This window comes from Crocodylus porosus, unplaced genomic scaffold (assembly GCF_001723895.1).
Source record: "Crocodylus porosus isolate Cpor-Errol unplaced genomic scaffold, CroPor_comp1, whole genome shotgun sequence".
Lineage (NCBI taxonomy): Eukaryota > Metazoa > Chordata > Crocodylia > Crocodylidae > Crocodylus > Crocodylus porosus.
This window is the reverse complement of record NW_017728886.1, coordinates 12063999-12079120: the sequence shown is the minus strand read 5'-3', so window position 1 is coordinate 12079120 and position 15122 is coordinate 12063999. Positions and strand designations below refer to the sequence as shown.

Here is a 15122-nt window from a genome sequence, read left to right as displayed (position 1 = left end):
ATCCGCAAGAACTACTTCACGGTCAGGGCGGCTAGGATCTGGAACCAACTTCCAAGGGAAGTGGTGCTGGCTCCTACCCTGGGGGACTTTAAGAAGAGGCTTGATGCCTACCTAGCTGGAATCATTTGAGTCCAGTTTGTCTCCTGCCCAGGCAGGGGGTCGGACTTGAAGATCTACGAGGTCCCTTCCGACCCGACTTCTATGATTCTATGATTCTATGATCAACTTGTTGTATCGCCAGTCAAATTAAATACAGTAAAACCTGTGTTATCTGGCATCCCCCAGGAATGGGGGATTCAGGATAACAAAATATGATGGTTAATTGAGCAGCCCAGGCGACTGCTTCTCCCACAGCGTCTGAGGCATCCCACCACCCTTCCCACGGCATCACCGCCCCTCCTGTGACATTGCCACCCCTCCTGCAGGCTCCACGGGACAAGGAGGCAGGCCCTGCACAGCCTGTTATGTTCCTGGGCCATGGGGGCTCGGCAGCACAGGCTGCTTTGCCCCAGGCCGTAGGAGCTCGGAGAAACCGGAAGTGCCACGGTGGGCACTTCCAGTTTCACTTTATCTTACAAGCTGGCATGCCAGTTAATTGAGCATGCTGGCTTGTAAGATGCTGGTTAACAGAACTTTTACTGTATAACTATATGAATCATTAAATGATAAAAGTATGGATGATATACTTTGCCAAGGCAAAAGCAGTGTCAAGGTAAAGATGAATTTCCCAACTACACAGTGCCAAGTTCATTGATTAAATGGATAAAAAATAACAACATGCTAGAGATTGTGGACAGTAAACTAACTTAAAGGTGACCTGCAAGTTTTATTCTTGTGATGAATCTTAAGTGTTATGTGCTAGATGCTCCAAGAAGTAGAAGATAAGAAGGTAGTTCACAGCCTGGGGAAATTTAATACTATCCACTTGCTGTTTTTGTTTAGCGCTTCTGTGGTGAGGTCCCACTTGAGTGGTATTCCACTTGCACTATACATGCAAGTCAAAATTATTTACAATTATTATTAATACAATAGCATAGCCCAGTAGATTTATATAAGGAAAAACAAACCCACAGGCCTCTGTTCATGTATGGACAATGACAGGGGTGGAATTAGGATTTCAATCAAGCAGTGTTTATTTAGTATATTGATGTCTCTGGATTCATCATTCTTTTGTAGTCGCTGCTATGACCTTAATTGGATGAGAAGGGTGACTGAAAACACCATAAAAGTAACAGATTTGACACAGCAGTTACAAATAGTGACTCGCCCACTGTATTCTTGAGTTAGGTCAGTCTCCAGGGACTTCCAAAAGCAACTCCTTTCAACTATCAAGCCTTTTCAACTCTGAGGACACGTACATCTCGTGTGGCAAAGGTGAGGTTGTCATACTGTCACCACAAACTCTTAAAGTATTGTTCCTTGCGGCAATGTTTTCCAAATTTGAGATCGCAGTCTTCTGTCATGAAAATTAAACCATTAAACCATTTAACATCCTCTCAAGGTCTTTTTAAGGAACTGCTCATTCTTAAGGTATACAACTGGCCACTGGCTACTCCTTTACATACCCTTTCCCTCAAAAGCTATGTAATTTTTCCTTTCCTATCTTCTATGCTTTATGGGAACAGTTTATAGTGTTAGCATTTAAATTTATATTAAAAGCTTTACAGTGTTGACAATTATAGGCTGGGTGAAATCTCACTGAAGTATCACTTAACCCTTCTTTTAAGACAGCTGTAAGAAGGAATATGCCTCTTTTGGATAGGGTAGCTGAAACGATAAGGATTCAAGTCAAAACAGCACCCAAAACCAAAGCATAGATCAAACTGTTCAGAAATTTGAAATATGTGACCACATGAGCTTCCCTAGATACTGTTTGGGTGGATGTGTGTGAAAAGAAGAGCACAGGATGCAGAGACCAGAGAGCAGAATTACCACTGACATCTGAGACAGCAGCTGAAGACATATGGTCAAATTGCACAATATTGCTCTTGTAATCCACCTCTTTTGTACCCAGAGTAGAGAACATAAAAAAATAAGGTCTTCGGCTTTCATTGTTTCCCTACATGCTGTTCTGACCACATCTGATGAAGTAAGCTTCAGCCCACAAAAGCCTGTACTGTGTATGCATATATGTGTGTGTGTGTGAAGCAATCAGAACTCGTAGTAGAGATGCTATTTTTTATTAGACTGGCAAGATTTTTGCAAAAAAAAATAATCTTTAATCACAAGATTTTGGGCACAAACACCCTTCATCAGGCATTAGAGAAAAGATTGTAAAAGTTCTCCTGGGTAGAAATGAAAGTTCATATTGCTTAGGATTTCACAGAGGAGTCAATAGATGGAAAACTCCTCTGGAGTCAGTTCATAGCTGAAATGGAGCCTGTCACCTCTATGTGGGGTTCTGTGATGATGCAAATTACCTTGAAATAAAGGCAGGGGCAGTGCCTCAGTTTTCAGGTGGTCACAGTTGCTTCCTGCTTGGAAAAAAATGATTTCATTTTCATTTCATTGCACACACATAGATATATACTTTGGTTCATCTCTGAGGTACAAACCTACCCTGATTCATACTTGACCTGAGACTTGCATGGCTATCTGCTGAGTTAACCAGTCACAGAGGATGCATCATTCTGGATCATCTAAATGGTCTTTCACATGCACAGAAGCAGGGTGTTGCCCGCTGTGGTTCCCTGCTTTAGCTGTGGCAAGGTAAGGTGTTACGTCTGCGTTGTGTCAGGGTTGCTGGGAGTTTTACAGAGAGTTTAGATTATGGATTGGCATAGGAAGGTTTGTATAGGGATGATCCTGCCTCAGACGGGGTTGGGCTGTGACCTCTGGAGGTCCTGTCCTGCCCTACTTCTCTAGGACTCTCTCGTGTCCTCCTCCAAACTTAAGATAAAGAAGGAGAAAAATCCCAGAGCATAGAAATGAAATTTCCTTGGGAATCCCTTCTCTCTGGTGACCACTTCATGCCGTGAGGCCTTTGCTCGCCTCTACTGCTATTTCCAACTTCTGATCCAGCTGCTTCTCGCCCTGCAAAGAGCTCTCAGCCTCTGTTGGGACAGGCAACATTTACATCCAGTGAATGCATTAATGAACTTCGAGACAATACTGCAGGTTATAAAATGGACCGCCTCTCCCTGCTACGCTTCCCAGTGATGGCTGGATACAAACCAGCTCCAGAGTTGTTACACCCTACCAAGCCCTAATTACCTAGCTAGCTAGCTCTTTTTTTAGAGTTTTTTAATAAGATCATTTTTAATCATATGATAATTACAGCACATGTGTGGCCGGGTCTACATTTATTTATTGCGCGCTTCACCAGTCAAGCGTGCAATGCACGTACCGCCTAGCAATCGCGTCGCTGGCCCCGCCCCCGCACGACGCCCCACCCCCCGCTCGGACACTCCAAGCTCAGCCGGATCCGCCTCCCGCGCCCAGCCCAACGGGCTGCATTGCGCATGCGCGTCACCGCCCCAATGGCCGCGAGACTGGCAAGCGAACCGCGCGTGCGCGGCCGGCACCAGTGACTGAGCGGGGAACAGCGCCCATGCGCAGAGGGCTGCCTACCCCCGCCCCCTCATGTCAGCGGCGCGCGCCATGAGTGAAGGGTTCGGGAAGGCGGAGTCGGGCGCGCAGGTGAAGTGGGGTCCCTTCCCCTTCCCCTGCCCCTTCCCCTGCCAGGCCGTCGGCGGCGCGGAGCGTCCCCTGGGAGGCCTTGTCACCCCCTCCCCACCCCCAACCGCTGTTTCCGTATTTCCTCACTGATCTGCGCACCCCAATGTCTACCAGCTGGGGGGGGGGTTAAGGTGCGCGTTGCACTCAAGAAAATACGGTAGGAGCAGTGCTGCTGCATGCAGACCCCTGGGGTGCCTTGAAGCACCCCTCCAACCCCTTTGAGCCCCAGGAGTAACCCAGAGCCTGCAAAGAGGCCCCTGCCTGAGCCCTTTGCACCAAAAAACCTGACTCCGTTGCTTTTCTATGGGCCTGGAAAGAGTGAACAGCCAACATTTTCAAGCTTGAGCAGTAAACAAGCAAGCAGTAAAAGACCTTGACCACTGTGTCCTGCCCCAGGTCAGATCCCCACTTGTGTCTGCTCTCAGGTGTCCGGCAGCACCAAGCTGATGTTGAGCTGGAGTTGTTTGTTCTAAATTATGTGGAGTTTTATTATAATTTACTTCTAATTAATTTCTATATATTATTATCACTAACTTTTATGTATTATAGCTATTTTTTTAATGCAACACAAATCAGAAGTATGTGTATAGCAACTCTCTGTGCAAGTCTGAATAACATACACATCTGTCACAAACACTAAGGAAGGGGGAAAAGGAAGAAGGAGGTGCAGAAGAAGAGGGGAGGGTACACGAGGGGTGATAATTTAATGACCAAAGTATTGTAAGAACTATTTTGAAATTGCACCAAATGTTTTGAAGCAGTGAAGCCTTCTAACCTTGACTTTCCAAAGATGCCAGCTGTGCCATCTCATTCTACTAGATTTCTTTGGGTGCATTTTTTAAGACTTGATATTGTTTTGTTTTTAAAACTGCTGCCTGATCATTTCATCATGTGCCCTGCTACTGCTTGGACTGTGAGGCATCATAGTGAATAGCAGTTCCTTAGTGACTTTTCCTGGACCGTTCATTATTTTATAGACCTCAGTTGTCAGCTCCAAGCAGAAGAGTCCTGAGCCCTTTTGTCTCTCTTTGTATGAGAGCTGTCCCATACCTCTGGTCATCACTGATACCTTTCTTTATACATTTTGTTAGTTCTGTTATGTACTTATTGAGATGGGGTAATTGTAACTTTTGATTTATACACTATTTTCTTCCATGCTTCATGCCCCAGAGCAAGATAAATGCACACCTTGTTTTTTAACAAGGGAAAAAAATCTTTTCTTGAAAAGGCTAATAAATAACAGCAAGTAACTAAGTAGCAGCAGCTAGGAAACCCAGTGAGCTCACTGTGCTGCTCCTGGCAGAGCATGTTCACTGTTACTTTTATTTCCCCCCAACCTTGCAGAGGCTTATGATCAAGCATCCTGGTTTTCTCTGTTTAAAAATCACAAATTCTCTGATAAATCACAAATTCTCTGATTTAAAACCCCAAAATCCATGTTCTTCCATGATTAAAATGAAATGCACATGTACACACGTGTGCACGCGCGTGCACACACACACACACACACGAAGGACCTGACTGCCACGTGTACATGGTGCCCTCTGCCCCGATTGCCATCCTCCTGCTCCCTGCAGCCCCTTGCACACTAGAACTTGGCCAGCCTGCAAATGGAAACCCACGATTTCCTGTGCTTTTTTCCTCTAAGGGGGAAACGCTGCACACTGTCTGGTAGCTAGGGTCACTGGGGCTGAGTGGTGCCAGCCTCCGGCTGGCAGGTGGAGCTGCCTCAGTTCCCAGACAGCGTGCAGCACCCTGTCAAGCCATGCTGCACCCATATGATGTGACAGTTGCCACGCAGGTGCCAAGGGGGGCGTGCAATCTCCACTTCTTCCCACTGCCCCAAGCTGCACGGGAGGGCTCAGGTGCTGCAACTGGTGAGTGCAGGGTTTTGTTTTGTTTTGTTTAGTTTTTTAAAGGGCTGGGGTTAGGCAGAAGGTAGGGCTGGGCAGGTCAGCCATGGGGGCTTCTCCCACAGCTCCCTCTGCTGGGACAGAGGTAGGCACAGAGGAGCCATGGGAGAATCCCCCATGGCTGACCTGCCTGGCCCCATCCTCTGCTGAGTCCCAGCCTAGTCCTGGCACTTTAAAAAAAAAAAAAAAAAAGCCACACACTCACTGATACAGCAGCAGCGATCAGGGCCTCTTGGGGCTCATGGCAGAGTCCCCCCATGCGGTGTGGGCAAGTGGGGGGCAGTGGGGATCACCCTGCTTGACACCCACACGGCAGCTGTCGCATTACACAGGTGCAGTGCAGTTCAGCAGGATGCTGCACGCTGTCTGGGAGCTGGGCATGTCTTTGGGCACCAAGAGACGGACTGTCAAGCTGATGCACTGTGAAACTATTTAAGACTTTTTGTATAGTCTTACATCTGGGATGATAAATTATTAGATTTCCATTAAATATGGTTTAAAAAGCCAAAGTTCCTACCCTCTTATTTCCTCCACTATCTTAAAAAGGTTTCTAAAGGGAAAGATAATTGTATGCTTTGCTGCAACATATTTTATTAAAGCATATTAAAAGGCTCATTTAAGCTCAGTGTATAAAATGTGTTTAAGGGTCCCACAGCATCTCTGAGACAACTAATTATTGCAACACTCTTATTTATAGCAACACTGCTCCTTCACCATTCTGAGATTCTTTGTACTAGAAAGCCCTGAAACATGAACGGGGAGTCTTAGGCCCCTGGGACATATGCTATTTAATGGTGCAATGGCATCTGATCCCTGATCCCAACAATTACGTCTCTTGCCATGCCACAGATACATGGCAGGAGATGCAGCTGGTGAGATCAGGGATCAGATCCCAGTTGTGCCATTAATACTTGCAAGGGCAAGGGTCATAATTCTGGGCTCCTCCTGCACTGGCAAGCTGAAAGAGGAGTGCTGGCAGGTCCAGTTGGGTGGACAATTGCCTGTTAGCTGGCCCCCGAGCTCCTCCAGGAAACTCAAACCAGGTCTTGTGCTGTCCGGAGCCTGGACCAACAGTCAGCTCAAACCAGAGCTCGTTTGAATCCCCAGTGTAGTCCGGGGGCCTGGAACTGACAATCAGTTGATTGTTGGCCTCTGTTGGGACAGCCCTGATTTGAGATAAGGGCTGTACAGGCCAGGCTGAAAATCAGCAGTTTGCCAAAACCCCATGCTTGACAGCTTGATTCAGGGAGGTGATAGCCAAAAGGCTTTCCCTGTTGAGAGCTTTAAACCTTGCAGGGAACTTCTGATCCCCTATGTCCAGCAACCCAGCCAGAGGTGCCAGGTGTGGGGTTTGAAGTCCCCAGCAGGGAAGTTGCTTCAGTGGCACTCTTTAAAGCTACCTATATACTGAGACACACAGTTCAGGGTACAGGTAGTTGGGGAGCTTCGAAGCTCCCAGCTGCCCATGCCCCACACCATAAAACAGTGCCTGCAACTGTGGAGTGGAGCTCCCAGCTCCCCAGCTGCCACTTCCATGGGTACCCCAGGAAATTTAAAGCAAGCATGCAGCAGGGACTCCCAGCTGTATGCCTACTTTTTAAAGGTCCGTGGTGCAGTGAAGGGAGATGTTCTCTGATGTTAGGCTCATGATGCTCCTCTCCAACTCTCCCACATGCCTTCAGGAATTGGATGGGAGGCTGGGTTCAGGACCTGATGCTGCTCCCAGCACAAACCTACTGACTGGGTAGGGGATGGCTGTGTCCTGGACCCTGGAGAGACCCTACGCCAGATCTCTACTCCCTGCTCATCACTGGGATTGGTCATGGGTCAGCCCCAACATGCATGTTCAATTTAAGGCATGATACAAATGAGCCACAAAGACATTATATGTGTGAAATAATCTTTGTGGCTCGTATAAACTGTATTATTGCTTCATAAATTGCCTTGAATGTGTGGTCAGATTACTGTGTAAGGTGAAATTAACACCTTAATTTCACTTAAATGTAATGCGTCAGGGCCCTTAGCCTTGCTGTTAGATGTTTCTGTTAAATGTTAAGCTATGATGTTCAGGTATTCCTTTATTTAAAAAAAAAAAATTGATATTTTGGCATCTTCAAGCTGAAATAATTACTTACTTTTAAACCAGCCTTCATAGGAAGAGTTAATTGAATTAATACTTAATAACTTTTCAAATACAATTTAAAATAAAATTATGGTACAACCATCTGGCAGAGCAGTTCTGAACAGACAAGAAAATTCAATTTAGAAACACAAGTTCAGACTTCCAAAGCAGTGCAGGGAATTTAGTCAGACACCTCAGAATGAATGGAAATGTGTGGGTAAATCCCCTATACTGCTCCACAAATTCAGCTTATGAACATAATGTATCCTATAGCAGGCTTTTACCAGTGACAGGCTATTCATTGCTTGCGACCTGCTTGCCTTCCCCTTTGCTGGAGGATTCCCTCCCCACTATTGCCCTGAGGTGTTGCCAGCAGAAGTGTAACTGGTAAAATCTGCATCCTGGCTATTGTGGATGGTTGCATCTCAGGAGCCTCTGCCTTATGCCTTACCACCCCTCCAATCCCCAGGGGAGATGCTGCTGCAGGAGATGTCAGTGTGGCCAGCAGGAGTCACTGAGTATAAGGAGCCACTTCTCACACACCCCTGTTCCTGGCAGCAATGGGCAAGTGAGAAAGACAGTGGCTGCAGAGGGGGTGCTATGTTAATTTTCTTGAAGCTGGGGGCAGGTAGAGTCAGGTTGGAATTAGAGCTGCAGCAGCCACCTCCCGCTTGTATCTGAACCCAAAAGTGAGGTGTTTTTTAGGGCTGTGTGAAATGGCTATGTTTTGTTTCGGTTTTGGATTTGGCCGTTTTGGAGGGACAATGATTCGTTTCAGTGTTTTGGATCACTGTTCCGTTTCAATTCGGCCAAATCTGTTTCGGAGTTTCAATGCAGATTCAGAGATTCTGATCAGCTGGGGAGAGGCATGCGCAGCCAGGTGGCTGCAGGTTCTCCCGCGACGACTCTGGCTGTGCTTGCCTCTCCCTGTGTGAGGGGAGCTGCGGGAGAAGCCCCCATGGCTGCCCTGCCTACCCCATTCCCCGCCTGGCTCCAGCACTTTAAAAAAAAATAAGCCCCACACTCACCAGATGTAGCAGTGGCAATCAAGCGCTTTGGGGGCTTGTAGCAGAGCGCCCCCCGTACAATGCGGGGCAGCACGGATCACCCGCACCAGCACCCGACCAGCAGCTGCCCTGTAGCGCAGGTGCAGCGCAGCTCAGCAGGGCACTGCGCTCAGTCTGGGAGCTGGGGCTGCTGGGCCTGAGTGGTGCAGCAAAGCATACAATTATCTTTCCCTTTAGAAACCGTTTTAGGATAGTGGAGGAAATAAGAGGATTGGAACTTTGGCTTTTTAAATCATATTTAATGGAAATCTAATAATTTATCATCCCAGATGTAAGACTATACAAAAAGTCTTAAATAGCTTCACAGTGCCTCAGCTGAACAGTCTGTCTCTTGGTGCCCAAATACATGCATTAAAACAAAGCATCCCACAATACTGTAAACCTTGACTCTCTAAAACAGACCATTGTGCTATATAAGATTTTTAGTAAGCCTTTGCTTGACTTGCAGAACAAAATAGACTGGTGCCTGTTATCTAGAAAGTAGCTGCAAAAGGCTGGAAGAAGGAGATGGGGCATCAGGATAACAGTTTAATCCCCTTCAATGACTAGTGGATATGCATTAGTCAAAGATTATCTTCATGATCCTTTGAATATATATAAAAGAAATGATATTTGTAACGGTGCGAAAATACAGCCTCACAGTGACGTGACATGTATTACAACGTTGTCTTGTAGACCTCTTCCATGTCATGTTTGCTGTCCTTGTTTTGGGAAGTTTCAAGTAGTTGATAGTACATTAGTAACTGGAGCAATAGTGAACCAAAGTTATGGTTCATGGAAAGAAGGTTAAAAAAAGCAGAAGAAAGAGAATATCTGTGAGGGGGAAGGATGTAGTTCAGGGTAATGAGCATAAAGAGGATAAAAGAATATGAGGGAAGCAGGGAGACCTCTTAAGAATGAAGTGAAGGAACAGCAGCAGCATAGGAAAAGAGTAAGTTATTTTCAGTCACTTCCCTGATCGCAACTATACAGGCTACAATAATATCTTCTTCTGTTCATACTGGTTAAAAGTTAGCCTAAAAAAACCCATAACTATGGCCTTACATGTCAGTAGAGAAGTGTTTAATGCATTGAACAAACACATGAAATATAAGAGGAGCCAGGGTTTCAGTATAAGGTCAAATAAAATGTTTTTATGCTAGTCTAATGGACATCTCCTGAGACTCTTTTAAATGCACCTTAATAGAACTGTAACGAATGTATGCACGTTGCCTTCCATTAACAAAATGTCAATCTTAAGAAGTCAGTGATAGTGTCAAAACTAGATTTGCGTCATGACCACTTGAAGAAAATTCAGTGTCACTTAAAGGGATACTACCATTAAAAGAAGACCTAAGAAAAAAACTGCTTAGTGTATACTAATAACAACAGGAAGATTCAGAGTAAAAGTTGACTGTCAGATATGGTGAGGAAGAAGGTGTTGTGAAGAAATCATTATTAGAGTGATATACTAAGTGATGTGCCCAAGTGATGTGCCTATAAGGGCAATTTGATACTCTGTTTGTACAGAGTATTCAAAAAAATATTTACAGCTGAATGGGCAGTTAGAGTATTTCACTCTGTCTTCAGGCCATGTATTCTGGCAGCAGTGCAAGCTTCTCTTTGCCAGTGTGTTTAATCCATGTCTAGAAGGGTTTTATTTAGTATATTCTGATGTTAGATAAAGAAACTAAAAGGACATCTCTAGCATTAGGTTAAGTGTTATTTCCTTATTTCTTGGCCTTTCTTCTAAGACTGCAGAGTATGGTTCCATTTTGTGGATATTTGTTTAGTTTAGATGTGGTCCAAGAATACTAGAGGTGCACTAATATATCAGTCACATGTCAGATCACCAATAAAAGGAAAATCAACATTATTGGCTATCGGCTTCTTTTGGCCAGTGTAACTGATAATGTCACCGATAAATGCAAGGTGCATGTGCACAGCCTCAAGCATGCATGCGGTCAGAAATGCAGCCAGGCAGCTTGGAGAGCAGTTCCGTGCAGGTAAGTCTGTGGAGGGGAAGGGATCTGGGGGAGGGAGTGGGGCAGCGGCAGGCTCTGCCCAGGCAGGAGCAGGTGCTACCCAGCCAGGGCAGTCAGTGGGACACTGGACCCAGGAGTGGGATGGAGCCATGGGTGGCTCATCCAGGGGGCGTGTGGGATGGGGAGGAGGGGTGGCTCCCTGCTGCTGTATGCACCCCCAGTGCACTCCCCCTGGATTTGTGCATGGGGTGGAGGTGGGCTGCCTGATGTGGGCTCAGGGCAAGGGGCAAGCCAGCCTCTTTCTTGTGGGGAGGCTGTGCTGGGACTAGGCTTGGAGCGGGCGGGAGAAGGACAGGATCAGCTGCATGGGTTGGGCAGTGGCAGCGCTTGGAGGGGTAGCTATGGGGTGGCTAAAGCAGATTTTGGGGTGGCTGTAACCCCCCCAAGCTCCCTCTGGTGCCACCCCTGCTTGGGGCACTCTGCTACCATTTCCTCAGGAGCCCCACACTGTGAGGCCGGCAGTGGACGTGGCTGGCATAGGGTTTCTGAGGGAAAGACAGGAGAGTGGAGTGCCCTGAGCAGGGGCAGCACTGAGGGGTTTTGGGGGACTAAGTCCACCCCAAAATCTGCTTTAGCCCCTCCCCCCATAGCCACTCCTCCCAGCACCGCTACCACCCCCCACCTTGTGCAGCTGAACCCACCCTGCTCCTGCCCACTCCAAGCCCAGCCTTGGGCCAACCCAGTTAGTGGGACATCAGCCTGGGAGCAGGGCAGAGCCACGGGCGGCTCATCCAGGGGGCATGTGGGGTGGAGAGGGACGGATGGCTCCCCACTGCTGCATGCACCCCCGGGGTGGGGCATGTGCACTTCCCCTGGATTTTTGCACCAGGAAGAGCCTGGTGCCACCCCTGGCCCTGAGCCCACAGCGGGGAGCCCACCTCGGTTGCATGCACAAATCTGGTGGGGACACATGCCCCCCACATGCTTTCCCTGGGGGTGCACTCAGCAGCAGGGAGCTGCAGCCCCTCCTCAGCCTCCCCACGCCCCCTGGGCAAGCTGCCCTTGGCTCTGTCGTGTGCCCCTTTCTGGAGTGCCATTGACCACCCTGGCTGGGCAGTGCCTGCCCCTGCCCCACTCTCTCCTTCACTGTGGGGGCCTTGATTTGCCCCCCTCCCCCACATCTGTTCCCTCCCCCACGCCCCTTCCCTTTCACAGACTTACCTGCAGGGCTCTGCTCTCCAAACTGCCCAGCTGTATTCCTGTAAATCAGCTATTGAATCAGTATTGGCCAATATGGCTAGTTAACAAATAATCGGCTATCGGTATCAGCCAAGAAAATCTTGATCAGTGCACCCCTAAAGAATACCAACTTGTCATTTGAAGTCTACCAGATGTGTATCGCTTTGTTAAGGAGTTTGATCATTGTTAACGTGCAGTATTTGAACAAGTTACTGTGAGAAATGGAATATGAAACCCATAAAAATCCCATAGAACTTTTAAGTTGAAGTATATGAGAAGATTTTGCTTACAGATGAGCTACGGGACTGGATGACTCAAGAGATTGATATTGGCCAATGCAACCTATGAGTTCTTGGTAATAAACTTGATGTTACGTTATGACAGCTGCTACAAGTAATCTTCCTTTTCATTCTGTAAAATAGTAGCATTGCCATATTTCAAAGATACCTATTCCTGCTCCAAGTTTATCTGTTCAATCCATTCCTGTGGCTTTATATATCAAAAATTTCTTTTACTTATTACCATGGATTCTGAGTGCTCATTGTCAAGAGAGAGAGAAAAACATCTCCTGTTGTACTGTCTGGTCTCTGAGCTTGTACATGTATGCACAAAGGCATTTTAAAATCAAACCAGTCTTTCGACAGGGCTATCATTGGAAGCACAATATATTCTCTGGTTCTTATTGTTTCCTATTAATTGGATTCCCAAGACCCATTATTTTTAGTTAATAGGATGTCTCTATCTCTTGTTTAAAAGCTACTTGCACGACTGGAGGGCAGAAGTTCTCTGAGAAATCTTGAGCCTTATCTGTTTGCTGATGAAGGATTTCCCATGCATGGTAAAATATATCTTTCTCTTATCTTTAAGAAATACTGCAGTAAAAAGTTAAGTGAGTTTTGGGGGAAAATGTTGTCTATTGGATTACCTTGAGCATGCAAATAGATATAAAATCCTAAATCCAGAGAAAACAGTTTTAATACTTAGGCTTCTGTAAACATCTGATTTAATATATTCTGATATTAGGTTAAGAGACAAGCTAGTTGACAAGTCTCCAGATGTAATTGTAGATGGCCCATCATCAGATAGATGTGCTTCTCATGGGGTCTTGCAGAGACTGATTCTTGAACCAATGAGTTAGCATTTTTATAAAGCCTGGATGAAGCATAAAATCATGAATAAAGTTGACAGATTACTCAACTATTAGGAGTTAGTAAAGAGGACAGGCCGATAATATTGAATATTTGGAATAGCTTGGCAAGCTGGGCACAAGTAATATGTGTGTTTAATACAGCTAGATGTAAGGTTATACATCTAGGGACAAAGGATACAGACTGTACTTAGAAGGTGGGCATCTGTCCTGAGAAACAGTGATTCCAAAAAAGATGGAGGTCAAAGGGGACACTTAGCTGAACTTGAGGTCGCTCTGTAAAACTGTGCTCAAAAGGGTTAATATAGTGTTTGGGTGGATCAACTGGAATTTTGTGTCCACGTAGACAAATTGGGTTACCTCTGTGTTTGTCATGGGTGTAACTGCTCTTCAAATAGTGTGTCCAGTCCACAGTTCAAGCAGGATGTTGATAAACTGGAGAGGGTCGAGAGAGGAATTAGAGAAGATCCATAAGGATGATTAAACAATTGGAAAATCGTGCATAAGAATGAAAAACTTATGGTGAACAATGTGCTTAGGTTTTCCAAAAGAAGGTTAAGGGGTAAATTTATTGTGGTCAAGAAATATCCATTTGGGAATCAGAAATTTGACAGTACAGCAAAAGCCGTGTTATCCAGCCCTTTAGCAACTGGAAAGCTCCACTAACCAGCAATCTGTCAATACACATCTTCCTTCTGAGGGACGTGGCAAAAGCAAAACCAGAAGTCCCGCTTTGGTTGGTGTCTGCAAAGAGGGAAGCATTTGAAATGTAAATGTTTGCAGATGCTGTATTACCAGCAATTTCATGACTTAAAGCCCTGGTGCACCAAACGTGGCATATTTGATTAACCGGCATCCCCCATTCCTGGGGGATGCCAAATAACAGAGCTTTTACTGTATAAATAGCCCATCATTAAGGTGTAACAAGATGAAGCAAGGGATACAGACTAAAGATGCAAGTTTTTAATAGGGTAATTAATTATTGGGACAATTTGCCAAGGATTATGATAGATTCTTCATCACTTGAAATGTTTAAATTGAGATTGAGTGTTTTTATAAAGCACATCTTCCAGTTCAAACAAAAACTAATTCAGAAAAGTTGTCTGGCCTGTGTTATGCCAGAGATTGGTACAGGTGATCACAGTAGTCTTTTTTGATTATATAATCCAGTGGTTGTCAACTGGGGGTACGCATATCCCTGGGGGTACTTTGAAAGGTCCGGGGGGTATGTGGGGGCGAGTGGGGATGGAGCACTGCCACCCCGCACTGCTGCCTCATAGGAGCACGGCTGGGGTAGGGCGAGGGAAGGGCCGCACAGATGCTGTGCTGCCGCTGCTCCACCACTCTCCACTCCCCCACTCAGTGTCCAGCTGCATGCCACCCTCCCCACTCCCGGGGGTGCACTTATTAAAAAGGGGGCTGCCAGGGGTACAGCTAGTTAAAAAAAGGTTGAAAGCCCCTGATATAATGTATGAAAAATACTTGCCAATTTGAAGGGCCACTGTCTGAAAAAGCAGCAGTGTAATAGAATGGCAAATGAAAAAAAAACTAGCAGTGAGAAACCACTGGCATGTGTATATTTGACGCTTTTCACATAAAACCAGAGAAGCTGTTGTGCTACTCTAGCTCTGGTGTATCTGTGTACAGCTCTAATTCCTATACATTATTGTGATTTTTACAAGAATTGACAAATGACCAAAATTGACAATAACATCAAGATAATTGGGAGGAAGCTGAGGGAGCTGTGTCATAATAAAGGCAATTATTATGGGGTCACATGTATCTTATTTCATAAAATTTAGGAACACGCTAGGTGTCTGGCAGTATGTAATCCTTGTTCAGGGGAACATGACACAACAAAGGTGGTAGCTGGTTAGGGCAAAGTAAGATCATGTGGAGGGTAGAATATAGTACGATGTAATAATTTCATAGTTGGTAGGGTCAGAAGAGACCTGAGCAGATCATCAAGTCCGACCCCCTGCCATGGCAGGA

The 15122-nt window shown here is 45.9% G+C and overlaps 1 protein-coding gene across 1 annotated transcript in view; it reads left to right on the top strand.

The window, feature by feature from the left end:
- Nucleotides 1-3535: 3535 nt before the first annotated feature.
- The window catches only part of XRCC2 (X-ray repair cross complementing 2), a 21330-nt gene continuing 9743 nt past the window's right edge, over nt 3536-15122 (top strand). Inside the window, 3 exon segments of the mRNA XM_019530432.1 lie at nt 3536-3583; nt 3586-3639; nt 12740-12821. Of these exon segments, the coding sequence (XP_019385977.1) occupies nt 3551-3583; nt 3586-3639; nt 12740-12821 (169 nt within the window). The 5' untranslated portion in view covers nt 3536-3550.